We start from the raw sequence: 15,514 nt of genomic DNA on the forward strand, positions 1-15,514 counted from the left end.
AAAAAAAAGTATTGAACCAGCTAGTAGAAGAGGGTGACACCATGGCATGATGGAGGGAGTTGGGAACCAAGACAATGGGCTGAAAAACCAGTCAAGTAAATGATAACAATGAAAGGGGTAGAAGATGTGGCACTGGAAGGGCAACAACACCATTTGTATAGTGGTTTTACAGAAAACCAACTCAAAATTGAGAATTAGGTGTTCAGGCAGGTCCATAAACATCATGGCACTGAGTGCGCAAAGATTCTAAATGGCCCATATTACCAAAAAAACAGACAGCATGGAAGATTGGAGAATTGCTATGAGATCAAGAAGGGATGGCAAAAGCAACTGCAGAAAGATAAAACAAAAAGGCAGAGTGAGGAAGAAGGAGGAGACAGCAGAAGTAAACTATCCAAGATAGCCCGGGGAGATCACACTCCCCTGATCATTGATGGGTCTACCATTGAGGTCGTCAGGAGTGTCAAATTCCTCAAAAGGCACCTGGCAGAGAATCTCAGCTCCAGCTCCACAGCCAAGAAAGCCCAGCAGCGCCTCTACTTCCTGCGAAGGCTGAGAAAAGTTCATCTCTCCCATCCCCTATCTTCACTATCACGAGCATCTTGTGCAACTGTATCGCCGCCTGGTTTGGAAGCTGTACAATCTCAGACCGCAAGACCCTGCAGAGGATAGTGAAGTCAGCGGAAAAGGTCATTGGGGAACCTCTTCCTAGCATGGAGGACTTCTACTGCACTCGACGCAGGTGGAAAGCAATAAACATTGTGAAAGACGCTACACATCCCACATGTAAACTGTTCTCCCTTCTGCCATCTGGCAGGAGGTACCATAGCACCCAGGCCCTTACGTCCAGAGTGGGAAACAGCTCCGCCCCCACCCCAAGCCATCAGGCTCCTGAACTCCCAGTTCAGATATGGATAGTGTACCATGGACTTTCAGTGTATACATCTTAGTACCTTAATATTTTAATGTGTTATCTACTTTCCTGACTTACATCTATGTAAATATGCTCTGTGATCCTGGAGAAATGTTATCTCATCCTACCTCGGGAGCATGGTATGAATGATAAATAAGGTTGACTTGACTTGAAGATTGTGCAGTTAACTTCTGGCTGTCATCTTTTTATTGGAGGCTTGAACTGCAAGGGAAATTATTTTAACCATCATACAGTAAACTTTTTTTTAGCACTCCAAACTAGATATTCATTTTAACATTATTGTACAGCACAAGGAGAAACAAAAACGATACATAGGGAACAAACAATTGTGGCAAAAGAGAGTATGCACAGTCACAAACATTTTATAGTATCATCGGCAAGTTCATGGAATGGAATAGAATATGAACTTTGCGTCATAATGTTTGATGAATCAATGTCTGATAAGAATGTGAACATTTTAATTACCAGGCATAAAAAAAAAGTACAAATGGTAGCTTTTAATATTTAAATCTTCTACAATTTTGAAAAAAAAACCCAAACCATCCTGCATTTGCTTCAACATATCTAAAAGTGGCTACCAATTATGTTTGCATTTTCCACCTATCAAGAAAATAGGTGATGATTAGTTGATATAATTAAAAGTTGCCTTCATCAAAACACTGTAGTAACAAAGGCTAAAGGAATACCAGAGTCCGTAGAAAACAATAAAAGTTCTAAAAGTGCATGATTAATAGAGCCATCTTACTTTCCATAACACAAAAATGTATACAAATTCTCTCTGCTCGATAAAAATAAAAACAGAATAAAGATTTTGAAGTTTATCCGCTAGTGTTCCTTTAAAAATTTGAATTTTATTTAATCAGAAACCGATTGAAGCCAAAGAGAAGCATTCCATTGGTACAATTAATAATATTTCTGCATCCTAGGAAATTAAACACATTGTACATTCAGAATTTAAATTCATGGAGGCACCCTTAAGAACAGTAAGTCCAACCCAAGGCCAAACTTTTGGCAAGAAACAAAGTAGCAATGTCTCGGCATCAATGAACACACAATAACTTAATTGGTGAATTGTATCTGTTATTATAAAGTATGCATTTTGTTGATAATGTAAACCCCCTGTTATCCAGAATTCAAGCAACTGGCCAAAAGAAATCACAGAAAATAAAGAGGCAAAAATTATGGAAGTTTAGAATTGGTGCGCCTCACTGTCAGTTCGCCAATCATGTTTCACACAATCTCAGCAACTGGAAAATTCACTTATCCAACATCAGTCAATCCCCATAGGTGCTAGACACCAGGGGTTGTACTGTATCTTTATTTTTGGACACTAGAAGGTTAAGTAAATAGGGAAAACACAGAGGTAAATACATTGGACAGTGTTCTGGGAATCCATTGATTAAATTATTTACTTTAATTTACATATGTTGTTTATATCCTTATCGCCTTGGTTTACATCGATGGAAAGATCTATTCTTTTATATTATAACCAAAATTAAAATCCGCCAGATGCTGGCAATCTGAAAAAAAATGAAAATGCTGGAATTAAGTTGAATACCAGGCAGTATCTGTGTAAAGAGATATACATGTATAGCTTTAGGGCTATTCACTATTTTAAGAATTTTGTTAATGCTAGTTATGAAATATAACAACATCAGAATAGGACGGCATGGTTAGCATAATGCAGTGATTAGTGTCGAGCAGCAATTAGCGTAACACCCTTACAGTGCCAACAACTTGGGTTCGAATCCGGCGCTGGCTGTAAGGAGTTTGTATGTTCTCCCCATGTCCGCATGGGTTTCCTCCCATCATTCAAAATGCAATGGGGTTGTAGGTCAACTGGGTGTAATTGGAAGGCACGGGCTCATGGGCCCAAAGGGTGTGCTATCATACCGTATGTCTAAATTCATTTCAAAATAGCTTTTATTATTTATCGCAAGAAACTGAAGATGCTGGAAATCCAAAGCAGGAAAGCATTCAGCAGGTTAAGCAGGCCGACTTGGGCGTGATGTTACTGTGCACAAGTTCACAAAATATAAGAACACAAAAATGTCTTTAAAGAGAATATTGCTATCTGACACAATTTATGACTACTTTAAAGGCCAGAAAAGCTAATGGTTCCTCCGAAAAGTAATTTCAGAGTGCAGCACCAATCTATGTCAACGATGTAATCATTTATTTATCAACAACTTCTATTTGTAGAGAACCATTAGTGAAGGAAAAATGTCCCAGGGTAATTAACTACAGAGTTAGCAAACATAAAAAACATGGTCTAAACTACAGAAAGAAATATTAGGGCTTGCTCAGTGAGATGGGTTTTAAGGAGAACTTGAGCTTGGGGCATTAAGAAACTGACGTTATGGATACTAATGCTGGAGTGATCAAAGTGGATATGCAAGGTGCCAGAATTATAGGTCTGGGGGCATTGTCGGAACAGAGAGAATATCTTTCACATTATTGCTGCATCTTACAATCAAATGTATGTAATGCAGCAATGAAGAAAGATCCTGATAGTGCAGTTAAAAGCAAATTACAGAATGGCTGTGTATGGAATCGTAAATATTAGAGTGAACCACATTCATGTATTATTTATCTCATATTTTGTTAAATTGCCGCAGAAGAAATTTATAATTTAATTTAATGCAACACGTAGTTATTTACTTATTTTATATTTACCTTTTACATGATTCACTTGTATTCTGAAGCTTAACAAGAGCAAACTTCAACATCAGATCTTACATTATCCATTCTCTTTATTAAAGAGCTTGTCTCTGAATCTGAAAGTTTTGGACAACAGAGGTACGAGTAAAAATGTCTGACTAAGGATCTAATGCATTACTTCAATGCTTCTAAATCAGCAATTAAAACAAGATCCTGTCTGCTCTTTCAGGTAGTGCTTTGATTAATATGAATATCACAAAACATTATCATATTTCCGATATATTGAGGTAACTACTTTGAAAGTAGTTACAGTAAAAGTCCTAAAATTAAGGATTGGGTCAGTCTGGATTCTTGGATTCAAATTTAAGGAGGAATAAAGAAGAGATGAACAGGTTTATTTGGATAGTTTATTCACAAGTAAATCCAGCATGCTTCTTTTATCAAAATGAGCACTTTTAAAGAAAAATAAAGTCAACCTTTGTTGCTGTTGTGCATTTGTGGCACTTATGCATGCACAGAAAAGCCTGCTATATTTAAAAAGTTGGAGACTTTTTGAAAAGCCTGGATTCTCAGGTGTTCCAGGTTTCTGGCGTCCAGATTTTTGGACTTCTACTGAACTTGTTTGGAAATGGCATGGCAAAGATTTGAGCTAAAAGTGATATAGAAATGCACGTTTCTTGTTCTTTTCAAAATTGCTTATCATTATTCTTCTCATACAAGCTCCTGCCTTCTCCTTCTACTTCTTGAGCCACACGATGCATTTCAGAGAAACCTTTGTCTATTCAAAGTTATAAAGCAAAAAAAAAATTTTAATATGAGAAAGACAACTACAATTTCAGCTGTTTGTTACTGGGCCAGTACAAAGATTCCATCCCTTTGAATACACTAGCTGTACTCAATCATAATATAATTCTACGTTGAAAAAGGCCACTTTATCCTTTTTGTTTATATTACTGAAATCTTAACAAAGACAAACTGATAAAAATTTGGTGTTTGTTATTGCATTTTTGTAAATGGGAGCAAGTGTGTTCTCTTGTAAAATGCACTTATTGTCATGCTTTACTGATAAGTCACACAGCTAGTTTTCCTTTGCAGTCCATCCCTTCTTTTTCTCTCTCTTGACTTCGTCGGTCCTCTGATGGTCACTGGTTTGTTTCGCCAATCCTAGAATGGCAGGTTCTGCCACAGTTGCTGAAAATATAGGGCATCATTGAATTGTTGTCCGCTGTGCTCTTCGCTTAGCTTTTCGTTCCTCAAACGGATTCAAGATCGCCTTGCTCTAGGTGTTGACGAAGAGTACCTCGCCATTTGTTGTGGTCACCTGCTATATCCTCTCAGCCCTCTGTATTAATTTTTCATGTCATGCTTGCAGAGGTCCTTGCCTATTGCTAGATCTCCATCGAGGATGTCCTTTATCACAAAGTTAAATAAAACAGAAAAGTCTCTACACAGGATTGTTTGTTTTCCTCAGTTTTCCTTATCTTGAGCGAAACAACTGTTAATTTTAGTTGCTCAAATGGTTACATTCACAGAAAATGTCTGTATTATTCTGTAGCTTTATTAGATCGAATGTAAATGATACATGGAATGTAAATGATTTAACAATTTTTCATCTTCAAACTTAAGGTATTCAGCAACTTTATTTTAAATTGGAATATATATTTTAGAACTGCTTCCAATGCCACTGTACATATCAATAATACTGAACTTGTGGAGCTTTTCCTGAAAAATTCTCCTTCATTTCATAAAGACTTGCTACATTCAGGGATTCACCTTTGAATCTTAAGCTGTTTCGGTTACCTCATAGTATTAAAACTGTGGTTTGTGAAATAATCCACAATAGTGTGTAACACATGTCTCGTCCAATGCTGAGGCAACTCACTTGTTTTTCTTATAAATAAAACATACAGTGCCCTCCATAAGAGAGGTACGGTTGGTGTAGTGACTAGCAATCAGGACTGGGGACTGTCGGTAAGGTGTTTGTACGTTCTCCCCATGCCTGCGTGGGTTTTCTCCAGGGGCTCGAGTTTCATCCCACAGTTTGAAATGCACCGTGTTTGTAGGTTAATTGGGTGGCAAGGGCTCATGGATTGAAATCTTGCTGTATGTCTAAATGCAATATTTAAATTAAAAAAAAAATGTTCGGGAGAGAGGCCGCAGTCCAGAACGCTGGCACTGTAAAGGTGTTGCGCGAACCAGGATTTGATTTGTGCTATATTTGATCCTTTTAGCTCAGAAAATGGATCTGATCGAGGCAGCTACTGCTCCTTTCATAACTATTTTCTGTGCATTTTCTATTTTACGGCTTTTTCCATGGTCCGGCAATGGCCGGGTCCCATCGTCGCTGGATTAAATGTTCAACCTGTACTTTGTTGCATATCCCTTACATACAATCACTGCTTGAAGTTTGTGATTCGCTGCAGATTAATTCCTAAGAATATAGTAGTCTTCAGATTGATATGTTCCACCACAGAGCAATTGATGAGTGTTTAGCTGGTGTTTTACACCAGGATATCATTAGGCTACAGAATTTAACAAGGAAATCTGAATGTAAAAGAAAGAATAGTTGAAGCGAACTTGAGTAATGGTGGTGTAAAGTCTGCAGAGGCAGTGATTGAAGTAAAAAGACAATGCTGGAGAAACTCAGCAGGCCGCACAGTGTATTTTATAGAGCAAAGATACACAACCAATCTTTCAGGCCTTGAGCCTTTCATCAGAATTCACCTTGATGAAGGGCTCAAGCCTTAACATTGGTTATGTATCTTTAACATTGCTATTTAAAGTACTCTGTTTGATTGCAGAGTTTCTCCAGTATTGTCTTTTTTACTTTAAGTAATAGTGGTGATGTTCAGAATTTCTCAGGTATGCACATCTGGTATAATCTGGTTTTTACAATTTTAAATTGCAGAGAAGCTGGAGCATGTGCTTTGATTGCCTTGAATAGTGTTGGTGTTTGGACTAGATGAGACAAAAGTACCTTTTGTTGTGGATGTATACCATCTAGAATTTTTCGCCAAATTACTTCATCCAAATAAATTTGATTATTTCTTAAATAACAAGGACTGTGCAGGAAGAATCACCAATGTTTAAATGGGGGCCAGACAAAGGTTGCACTAAAACTCAAAAACCAGGTGCCAGATTTCTTGAGAGAAATTCCAGAAGAATTTATAGAATTATCCTCATTCAAGCTGCGTAGCATGTAAATCAGAGTTTTCCATCCAGCAGCAGCGAGGCAGGTGGACTCCATTGGTGACGGGCAGTGATGTCAATTGCAAAGGAGAATCCCTCTTCAGTGGTTCTCAACCTTTTTCTTTCCACTCACATACCATTTTAAACATTCCCTATTCTCTGTGATTCGTAAGGGATCACTTAAGGTGGTATGTGGGTGAAAAGAAAAAAAATTGAAAGCCACTGTTTTAATCGTACTTAATTGACTTGACATCGGGGACGGTTTCATAACTCCAAAGGAAATGGGCCAATGACAATTTTTTCTCAAGCAAAATAGTTGAGTAGCAATGGGTTTTAGAGCAGTGATTCTCAACCTTCCCTTCCCACTCACATCCCACCTTAAGCAATCCCTTACGAATCACAGAGCATCGATGACATAGGGATTACTTAAAGTGGTATGCGAGTGGAAAGAAAAAGATTGAGAACCACAGATCTGAATAAAACACTGTTGGCGAGAGGGATGTGTTCTGTTGTGTGAGGTACCTGCCTGCTTACTGAGGTAGTTCCCTTCTGAGAAAACTCCAACTAAGAATCGAGCAAAGGGACAGGCTGATGTCAAAAGCAATTTACTGACCTAGGTGTCTGAAAGTGAAATGAAGTACACAGAAGGAAAAGTCTCATGTAATCTCCAGATAATTTTCAGTTGGCTGAGCATTCAATGTACGCATTATTGGAAAAAAAGTCATAATTGAATCAGAGATCCAGAAAGATATGAAGGGGACAAGCTTGGTGATTTAGAAGCTTGAAGCTAGTATACCCCTAATAAGAGAAAATAAGTTATTTTGATCATTATATACTGTTACTGTTTAACACAATTAAAAAAATGTTTTGAGGTTTAATGGAGTTTTTTTTCTGAGATAACTTCGCAAAATGTTTATGAATTGGAATAATTATTCAATAACCATTTATTTCTGGTTTCACCCTGCATATCTAGATTGCTACATTTTTGGAAACCAACACAGCTGAACAACATCACCTTTCACTTGGAGAATTTGAATTTTTCATGTTTTTGAGATCAGAAAAAAAAATTACTGCATGACAAATTTTTAAAAAAACCAATAACCAATGTTCTGTATTCAGAAATTATGAAACAATCTTCATCCTGAGATTTCTACATTGAGTAGAACAGAACGACAAGCCCTTTACAATTTATATTTCTCACATTACGGCAATGTTAAACTGTTTAAAGGTCAGAGTGAAATTTTGAAATAATTAAAACCTATCAATCTAATGAGGCCAGTTCAGATACTATCAGACACAGAATTGTGTGTAAGCACTTATGCTAATATCATGCATCTAAATCCAAAGTGAAATGATGGAATTGAATGATATCTATAGTTAGGAAAGTGCAGCTTTTAATGATCATTTTCTGATTTTGTTTCATTTGTACTCTGTGCCTGACCACATTGATAAATCGATCATTAGGTAAGGAATTTGATCAAAAAGACAGTGACGATGAGGCAAAAAAATGGTGACTAGTTAAATAATCAAATGGTTTATTTATATTCCTCCTATATTTTCACTTGCATTTCTTTGAACTGTCACGATACGGTTTTACACAATGAATTCTCTCGTTCAACTTGTGGTTCTGGATCGAAATATATATGTCAGGTATTTATTTATTGCACTCATTTAATTCCAGTTACATTCTGAAAAGAAGTACCGATCTAGGCAGGTTATCACCTTCTTGATGTGTCTGTCCCTGGGGCACAATTATCAAATCTGCTAAAAGGACTTCCAGATAATCTTGAGCCAGATAACAAGATCAAAGGTTCTCTCAAAGGGCAGGATGATTTCAACATGTTCTGACATTAAAGAATTAGGCTTTTTTTTTTAAAAAAAATTCTTTTAGCTTAGAAATTACTACAAAAATAATGGACATACCAACAGCCATCACAAAAAATATTTTGCCCACTAGTATTTGTAGGTGCAAAGTTCAGATTTATTGGCATTAATCCACTTAAAATGGAGTAAAATCAGGCAAGTCAATATAAATCTATGGAGTGCTTGTATCCATATCCCTCAGCACAAGTTCTGTGCAGAAGAGAAATGCAAAAGCTGCAGCTGTTGGAATGTTGAGCAGACAAAGAATTGTGGAGGAAGACAGCGGGTCAGACACAATTTTGGGTGGGAAATAGAGGCCTGGTACTGGATCTTGATCAAGGGTTCAGACTTGAAACGTTAACTGACACTTTCTACCCACGGATGCTGTCTGACTTCCTCCAGCAATTGCTGGTCTATGCAAGTTCTGTGCTGCTTGATAACATTCCTACCAATTAATATAAACTCCGAGTTTGACTGGGTGTTGCAGGGAGCCACATTGTGTTGTGAAGAATGAACATGCACATTTATTTTGTTGACTGGGGAAGATGAATTACCATTTGAAATTTTACTCAATTACATTGGATTACAGAACATGCTCACTTGGGGCAGTTGGTAGCTCTCTTGAAATGACATCAGAAGTTTATGGTTAATGTGGACATTTAACACGGTAACAGGCCCCTGCCGTCGAATTATACCCAATTGACCTACAACCCCCAGTGACTTGTGAATGGTGGGAGGAAACTGGAGCACCCAGAGAAAACCCATGCAGATGTGGGGAGAACATATCAAATGTATAAATTCCTTACAGACAGCATCAGATTTGAACCTTGCTCGTTGGCACTGGCCCATCTTTCTGACATTTTCAATTACTTCAGCATTTGCTCTACATACTTATTCAGACATCAGATTTTGCAGCCAGGCATGAATTGTGAGATTTAGGTTTTCACTCGTGTTTCACACATTCAAAATTCGCAAGATCTGCATTTCTTTGCTGCCATGGAGGAGGAACATTTATTGAGAGGAAAAGGAAGACAAGGATTTGACCACTCCTCACATGCCATCTGGTACTAAATCCAAGATCTGCAATTACTTACCATTCCACTATTTTCTGTGCATGCCCAAAAAAACCCAGTTTTGCTGTTTGGAGTGTGTCATATGATTGACACTTGGCTTGTGATGAGTAGGTTATTATTTCTTTGTAGATTGCCACTAGATTTGACTTAATGTGCCACAACCATTGCTTTCTTTACATCTGAAGCATACTACTAAAAAAGTTCGACAAAAAACTGACAGTAAATATGAAATTTGAACCATATTAATCAGGTACAATGTACCCCGTTGGTTCTCAACTTTTTCAATCTGTGGGTTAGGCTTCCAGCCCAACATGCCATAGCCCATACTGGAAGAAATGAATTTCCAAATTGTGATAAGCATATCAAATAATACAAAACTAATTTTATTGCAATTTGTGAAGGGTTCACCTTCCGAATAATTACCATACATAAATACATGGTCTGTTCATTCACTTTTATTTTTATAGTGTCGGGATGTTTCCTTGAACTTTAAATCTTATTCATTTGCTTGCAATAGCCAAGTAAAATTGTAACATAATCTACACAATGCCATCCAAGGTAAATCATGGATGAACATTTTTGCAAAAATAATTTGTATCCAGTTTGAGAAATACATCATGTGTCTTACCTTATAAAAAGGGGTTTCGAGCCAATGGAAGTGAAGAACAAGCTGCAAGATTGATACACACACAGTTCTGAATCAGTCCAAATCTGCCTTGTGTGGAGGTGTGATAGGAACTATGACTGAGTGCCAAGAACTTATACTGAGAGATAGCTGGATGATGTCATTGGCCTCAGTGGTAGATTGCTCGCCACCCACCCAAGGTGATCCAGAGGGACTGAGACATGACCTCAGACCCATCCTGACTTCAGTAGGTTGGGAAGTCTCCATGGCCCACATGGGAAATACGCTGCAGCCCAGGGGTGGGCCGTGGACTACTGGCTGGTACACTATAGGATTATAGCCATTTTTGCAGACACGTAATGCCCATGGCTAATCTTACCCACCAGAAGTCATTATTATGTCCTGATATATACACCATCACTTAATGAGCAATAACGATCCATAAAATTATTCATAAAGAGTTACATGCAGTCAGAATGTATAAAAGGACAGGCCATTTGGCTTCTCAAACCTTCTCAATCATATTATGGTTGATCTTTTAACTCAGGGCAATTTTCCTGCCCTAATTTGTACTTCTGGATTTCCTTAATATCTTGATCCTCCATAATTTCTTTTTGTTTAGAGAAAGATCAAGACTGATGAAGACTGAAATCAGCAAAGCAGCAGTATTTTTTAAGAAGTGTGTAAGATTCCCAGTGAATTGCCTGGATGTTTTAATTTAACTACAGTACACCCTCACTGATCTCTCCCTAACCTGAAACACAGCAGCAGATTGCTGAGAAAGGGAAGGGGGAGATGTTTAACAATTTGCAATTAGACCAATATATAACCAGGCAGGAACTAGAGGACATTGGACCACATGTAGGCAGCTGGGATTAGTTTAGATTACCAGCACAGATGTGTTGAGTCAAAATATCTGTTCCTGTGCTGTCTTGTTTCATGTTTTGAATAAAGGAAAGCCATTGAACTGAAGCTGAGAATGTGCTTTTGTTGCTTAGACAGTGGGTCATTTTAAAACATGGATGTTCAAAATGATCACACTACACTTTGCCTGTCATTCCATAACACAGCAGATGCTAATCAAGCTCATCCATTTCTGCACTGCCTCCGCCCCCCCCACTCCCCCCCACCATTGCCTGGAGTCAATCATGTCCAGGTAACATGCATTTACTAATCTGACCACCTGCAACACCAGTGTTCTGGCACATCATCAAACACCTGAAAAAACCCACTTGACAGCTGAGCAAGGGGTTGAAGCCGATTAATGTGCAATTCAAGTAGAGGAAAAATTCAGTGTTGAACCGCCATGCCCATAACCTTCTAAAAGTGCAAAACTTTACACTTAGCTTTTCGAGTGCTTCCTGTAGCATCCGAGGTAATAGAAGGTGTTACACGTGAAGTATCGGCTGCAACAACCGTTATAATAGTAAAGATGTCACACCTTTAAGGATTGTGTCATCTGTCTAGCTTCTGTCTGGGTTGCAAAAATGCTTTGTAGGACATTCCATCGAAAAGTCCCTGAATAATCTATACACTCTCACGTGTGTAATTCTATACACTCTGCATGAACTTGCTGGGAGCTCAAAAACACACTGATTTCATATGCTTGACAATGAAACTGAAGATGGCAAAGAATCTCAGCCTTTGAAAGTACAGGACAAGATTATTAAATGTAAATGGTAGATAAATCACCACAAATCTTAAGTGCATAATAGAAATGTAGTGCATGCAAAATTGAGCCTGGATTTAAGTGTTAATTGTCAAATGTTTGACATTACTAAACGGCTGACAATACAAAGCATCAGGCATCGTGGCATAATTAAAATAGTGATTAGAGCAAGGCACCCTTTAAAATCGATACGAAAAGGTGGACGCACTTTTACTTGTAAATAATATTACAGAAATGGTCAACAAATGAAATGATGCTCAGAATGAGGCCATTTGAAGATGCCAGCTGTTGTCTTTTTAATAGATATAGGGCCAGATATTCATGCAACACAAGATGACATGGGATAATCAAATTGAAAACATGAAATAATTTTAACTCAACACTATCAAAAAATAGTAATTTTGCAACCCATAAATAGTGCAAAGAGGCCACGAGTAATGCCATAATAGCTCAAAGACCTGAAGAGATTCTGGATATTCCGGATTGTGAACAGCAATGAAAAGATGAGGATATCCAGTTTGTTACTTAACATTCAAGAATTTGTATCTTTTTTTAAAAAAAGAGCTACAAGATACTTAGACGTACTTCTAAAAATAGAAAAGATTTTCAGCAGGTTCAAAAAGGTTTATCAATGTCAGGAATAATTGCAGGGCTACTCCACCTGAACAAGAATGGTGCAAGGAGCGAATCTGGTGGGAAGCCCTGCTACCACTGTAAATCACTCAGCACAGTGGTGTCGGTTCACAGCAGCAAACTGTTTCCAGTTTAGAAGTTGAGGGCTCAAATTGTGGCCAAGGAAAACAGAATACAGCAAACCCCAAGAGTGTTAATCAAGCCCATGCCCCAGTGGATTGAAAATTAAAGTCAAAAACCTCGGAGAAGTTGGCACCACATTCAGTTGAGCAAACAATGCAAGAAACACATTTTACAGAGGCCACAAGCATCAATTGAAGATGAAAAATTACGAAGTATCTGCATTAATACTGACAGCTGAAGACTGCTCGCTCCACTGTGGGAAGGGACTTGTAACCAGGCAACTTATTAGCAAAAAGCACATTAAAATTAAGAAAATACAATGGTATTTTGGTCCAAAGTATCAAAAACTCCAATGTAATAATTTCTAATCCAACTATGGTCAGTTTAGTCAAAGAAGAACTGTGACTACCAAGTACTTAGTGGCAGTTTTTCTGCAATTACTGGTTTCATCTCACCTTTCAATAGCTTGGGGTACTCAGGAAATCCAAAATTAAGCAAGAGGTCTCCTGTGGACACCGCTATTATTGACATACAAAACTGACTACCAACTTCTCCCAAAAGGGAGCACTTGTACGATCTAATAAGCTGGGAATGGAATTGGGGTTTGGAGCCAACTTCGTGGTCTGTTCCCATTTTTCCGCAATTTAACTGCCCTGACCCTCAATGAGCATCATCTTTCACTTTAATGTTTCCATTGTTATTTGCTGGATGGAATAAACTACAGCAATAGACTGTAATGGTTTAAAACAATCCCAGCTTTAATTGGAAATTGTGTTATTTTAACAGTAGGTGCACTTCACTACTCAGATGTGTTACCAAAAGCCTTTCCAGATGAAAATTGTGCTTCATTGCTTCAGAACTTGACCTGTAAATGGTTATTTGGATACGACACAATCTTATCAATGCAGGAATGATTACAAGCCTGTGCGATCTTCAGACTGACACCCCCCCCCATATTCACCCATCTTTTCCTGAACTACTAGTTTAAAACCAGCAACGGTACCAAAACTGCTCTTTAAAAAAAAAATCACTGACTGGAAATCAACCACTCCACCTCATCTGCAATGTTAATTTGAGTACACTAAACCCTTCCAGTGACTTTGCCATCATCCAGCTGGGTGGAATTGTGCTCTTCTGGTTCCATTATAGATGATAGAATCATCTATAATTACACTTCTCACTCTCGCACCACCATCTCTGGTATTCAGTCATTTATTCTTGGCCTCCTCCTGTTATCTTTGTGACAGCCCTCGGATTAAATGAAAGGTCATGCACTTGAAACATTAACACTTCCACTCTCCATAGGAGCTGCCCAACCTGTTGAATATATCCAACATTTGCAAATGTTTTTGCTTTACATTTGGAAAAAAACAGCTGATTTCACTCTTATGGTCAAGAAACCCAGCTGGATCCTACAACCTTACAATATTTATACATTCAAATTGTTAAGCCTACTCGTCTGACATCCAATAAGATGAACAAATCTTCCAGAAAAATACTGCAAAGTCCAAATAAACTGTTTTTTTTCCCCCAACTTGCCGATGTTTCCTTTCCTCTTGTTGGCCACTTGTTGAAGGCTGAGCCAGACTACTTCCATGTTGGTGTCAATCTGATCTTGAACTCTCATTCACATGTCCACTTTACCAAGCTGTCGACTTTCACTTTCCTCACAATGGCCAACAAATCCAACCCTGTCTCAGTTCATCGGATGCCAAAACACAAAATGATTATTCCAATTCATTCTTGGATGGCCTCCAATTTTCTGCTTTCTTCACCATCTCAATCCAATTCACATTTTCCTATGATCTCTGCATTCAGGGAGTAACATGGGTTTTTGGTTCAACAAAAGTATTAAAGTATTAATCTTGGTTTTCAAATCATTCCATGGTTAGTAATTTGTGCTAGAAACACTCACATGGATGCAGGAGGCCACCTGAAAACTTCATTTCTTGTTATCCAAAGCTGCAGAGGAAAAAAAGCCCACAACTGTCCCATTCTTTTTTGGTTGTTTGAAATAAATACTTCATTGCTGCTTGAACTGACCTTTTATTTACCTACATTTTACTCCTTTGAGAAATCTTGAGTACAAAAACAACTTCACAGTAGCACTTTGATACACATTTGAATTTTATAAAAATTAAGTTAATGCTGAACCTACTGCTGTGAGTTAGTCTAAAGGTTAAGCTTACTGCTATCCAAGACTGTAATTAAAAAAAACATTAGTCTTCCAACTCATTTTTTGTTCTCTACCCTTGGTCAGCTGAGATTTCAAATCATGCAATAGAGTGGCGTCTCATCCAACCATATGATCATTAGCCCGACAGTGAGCTACCCAATTTCAAAAATTGTACTACAAATAGTAATTCAAAAGGCAAATGGAATATTGATCATTGGTATTCCAGAGGACTGGAATCTAAATGGAAGTTCTACCTCAGTTGTACATATAATTAGTCTGATTCTATCTGGGAATATTGCATTTAATTTTGGGCATAGGATCTCAGGGAAATGGGCACAACAATGGAGATTCACCCGAATGACAATTGGGCAGAGTTAAATTATGAAAAAAATGCATCATTCTGGGTTTGTATATCCACAAGTCAAAAAGATTGAAGGGTAATCGAATTCCAGGTAGTTAAAAATAAGAGTAATTATTACTATTAATAGATTTTAATAAGGCAGTTAATTTTGGTGAAGGAATCAAACAAGAATAGATCATCTTAGAGATGGGCCATTCAGGAATGAAA

The 15,514-nt window shown here is 37.8% G+C and overlaps 1 protein-coding gene across 1 annotated transcript in view; it reads right to left on the reverse strand.

Moving 5' to 3' along the window:
• Positions 1 to 1,108: 1,108 nt before the first annotated feature.
• The window catches only part of cbx2 (chromobox homolog 2 (Drosophila Pc class)), a 38,520-nt gene continuing 24,114 nt past the window's right edge, over positions 1,109 to 15,514 (reverse strand). The window contains exon 7 of the mRNA XM_069930106.1: positions 1,109 to 2,454. Within this exon, the coding sequence (XP_069786207.1) occupies positions 2,405 to 2,454 (50 nt within the window). The 3' untranslated portion in view covers positions 1,109 to 2,404. The remainder of the gene's footprint in view (positions 2,455 to 15,514) is intronic.

Source organism: Narcine bancroftii, chromosome 3 (assembly GCF_036971445.1).
Source record: "Narcine bancroftii isolate sNarBan1 chromosome 3, sNarBan1.hap1, whole genome shotgun sequence".
Classification (NCBI taxonomy): Eukaryota; Metazoa; Chordata; class Chondrichthyes; order Torpediniformes; family Narcinidae; genus Narcine; species Narcine bancroftii.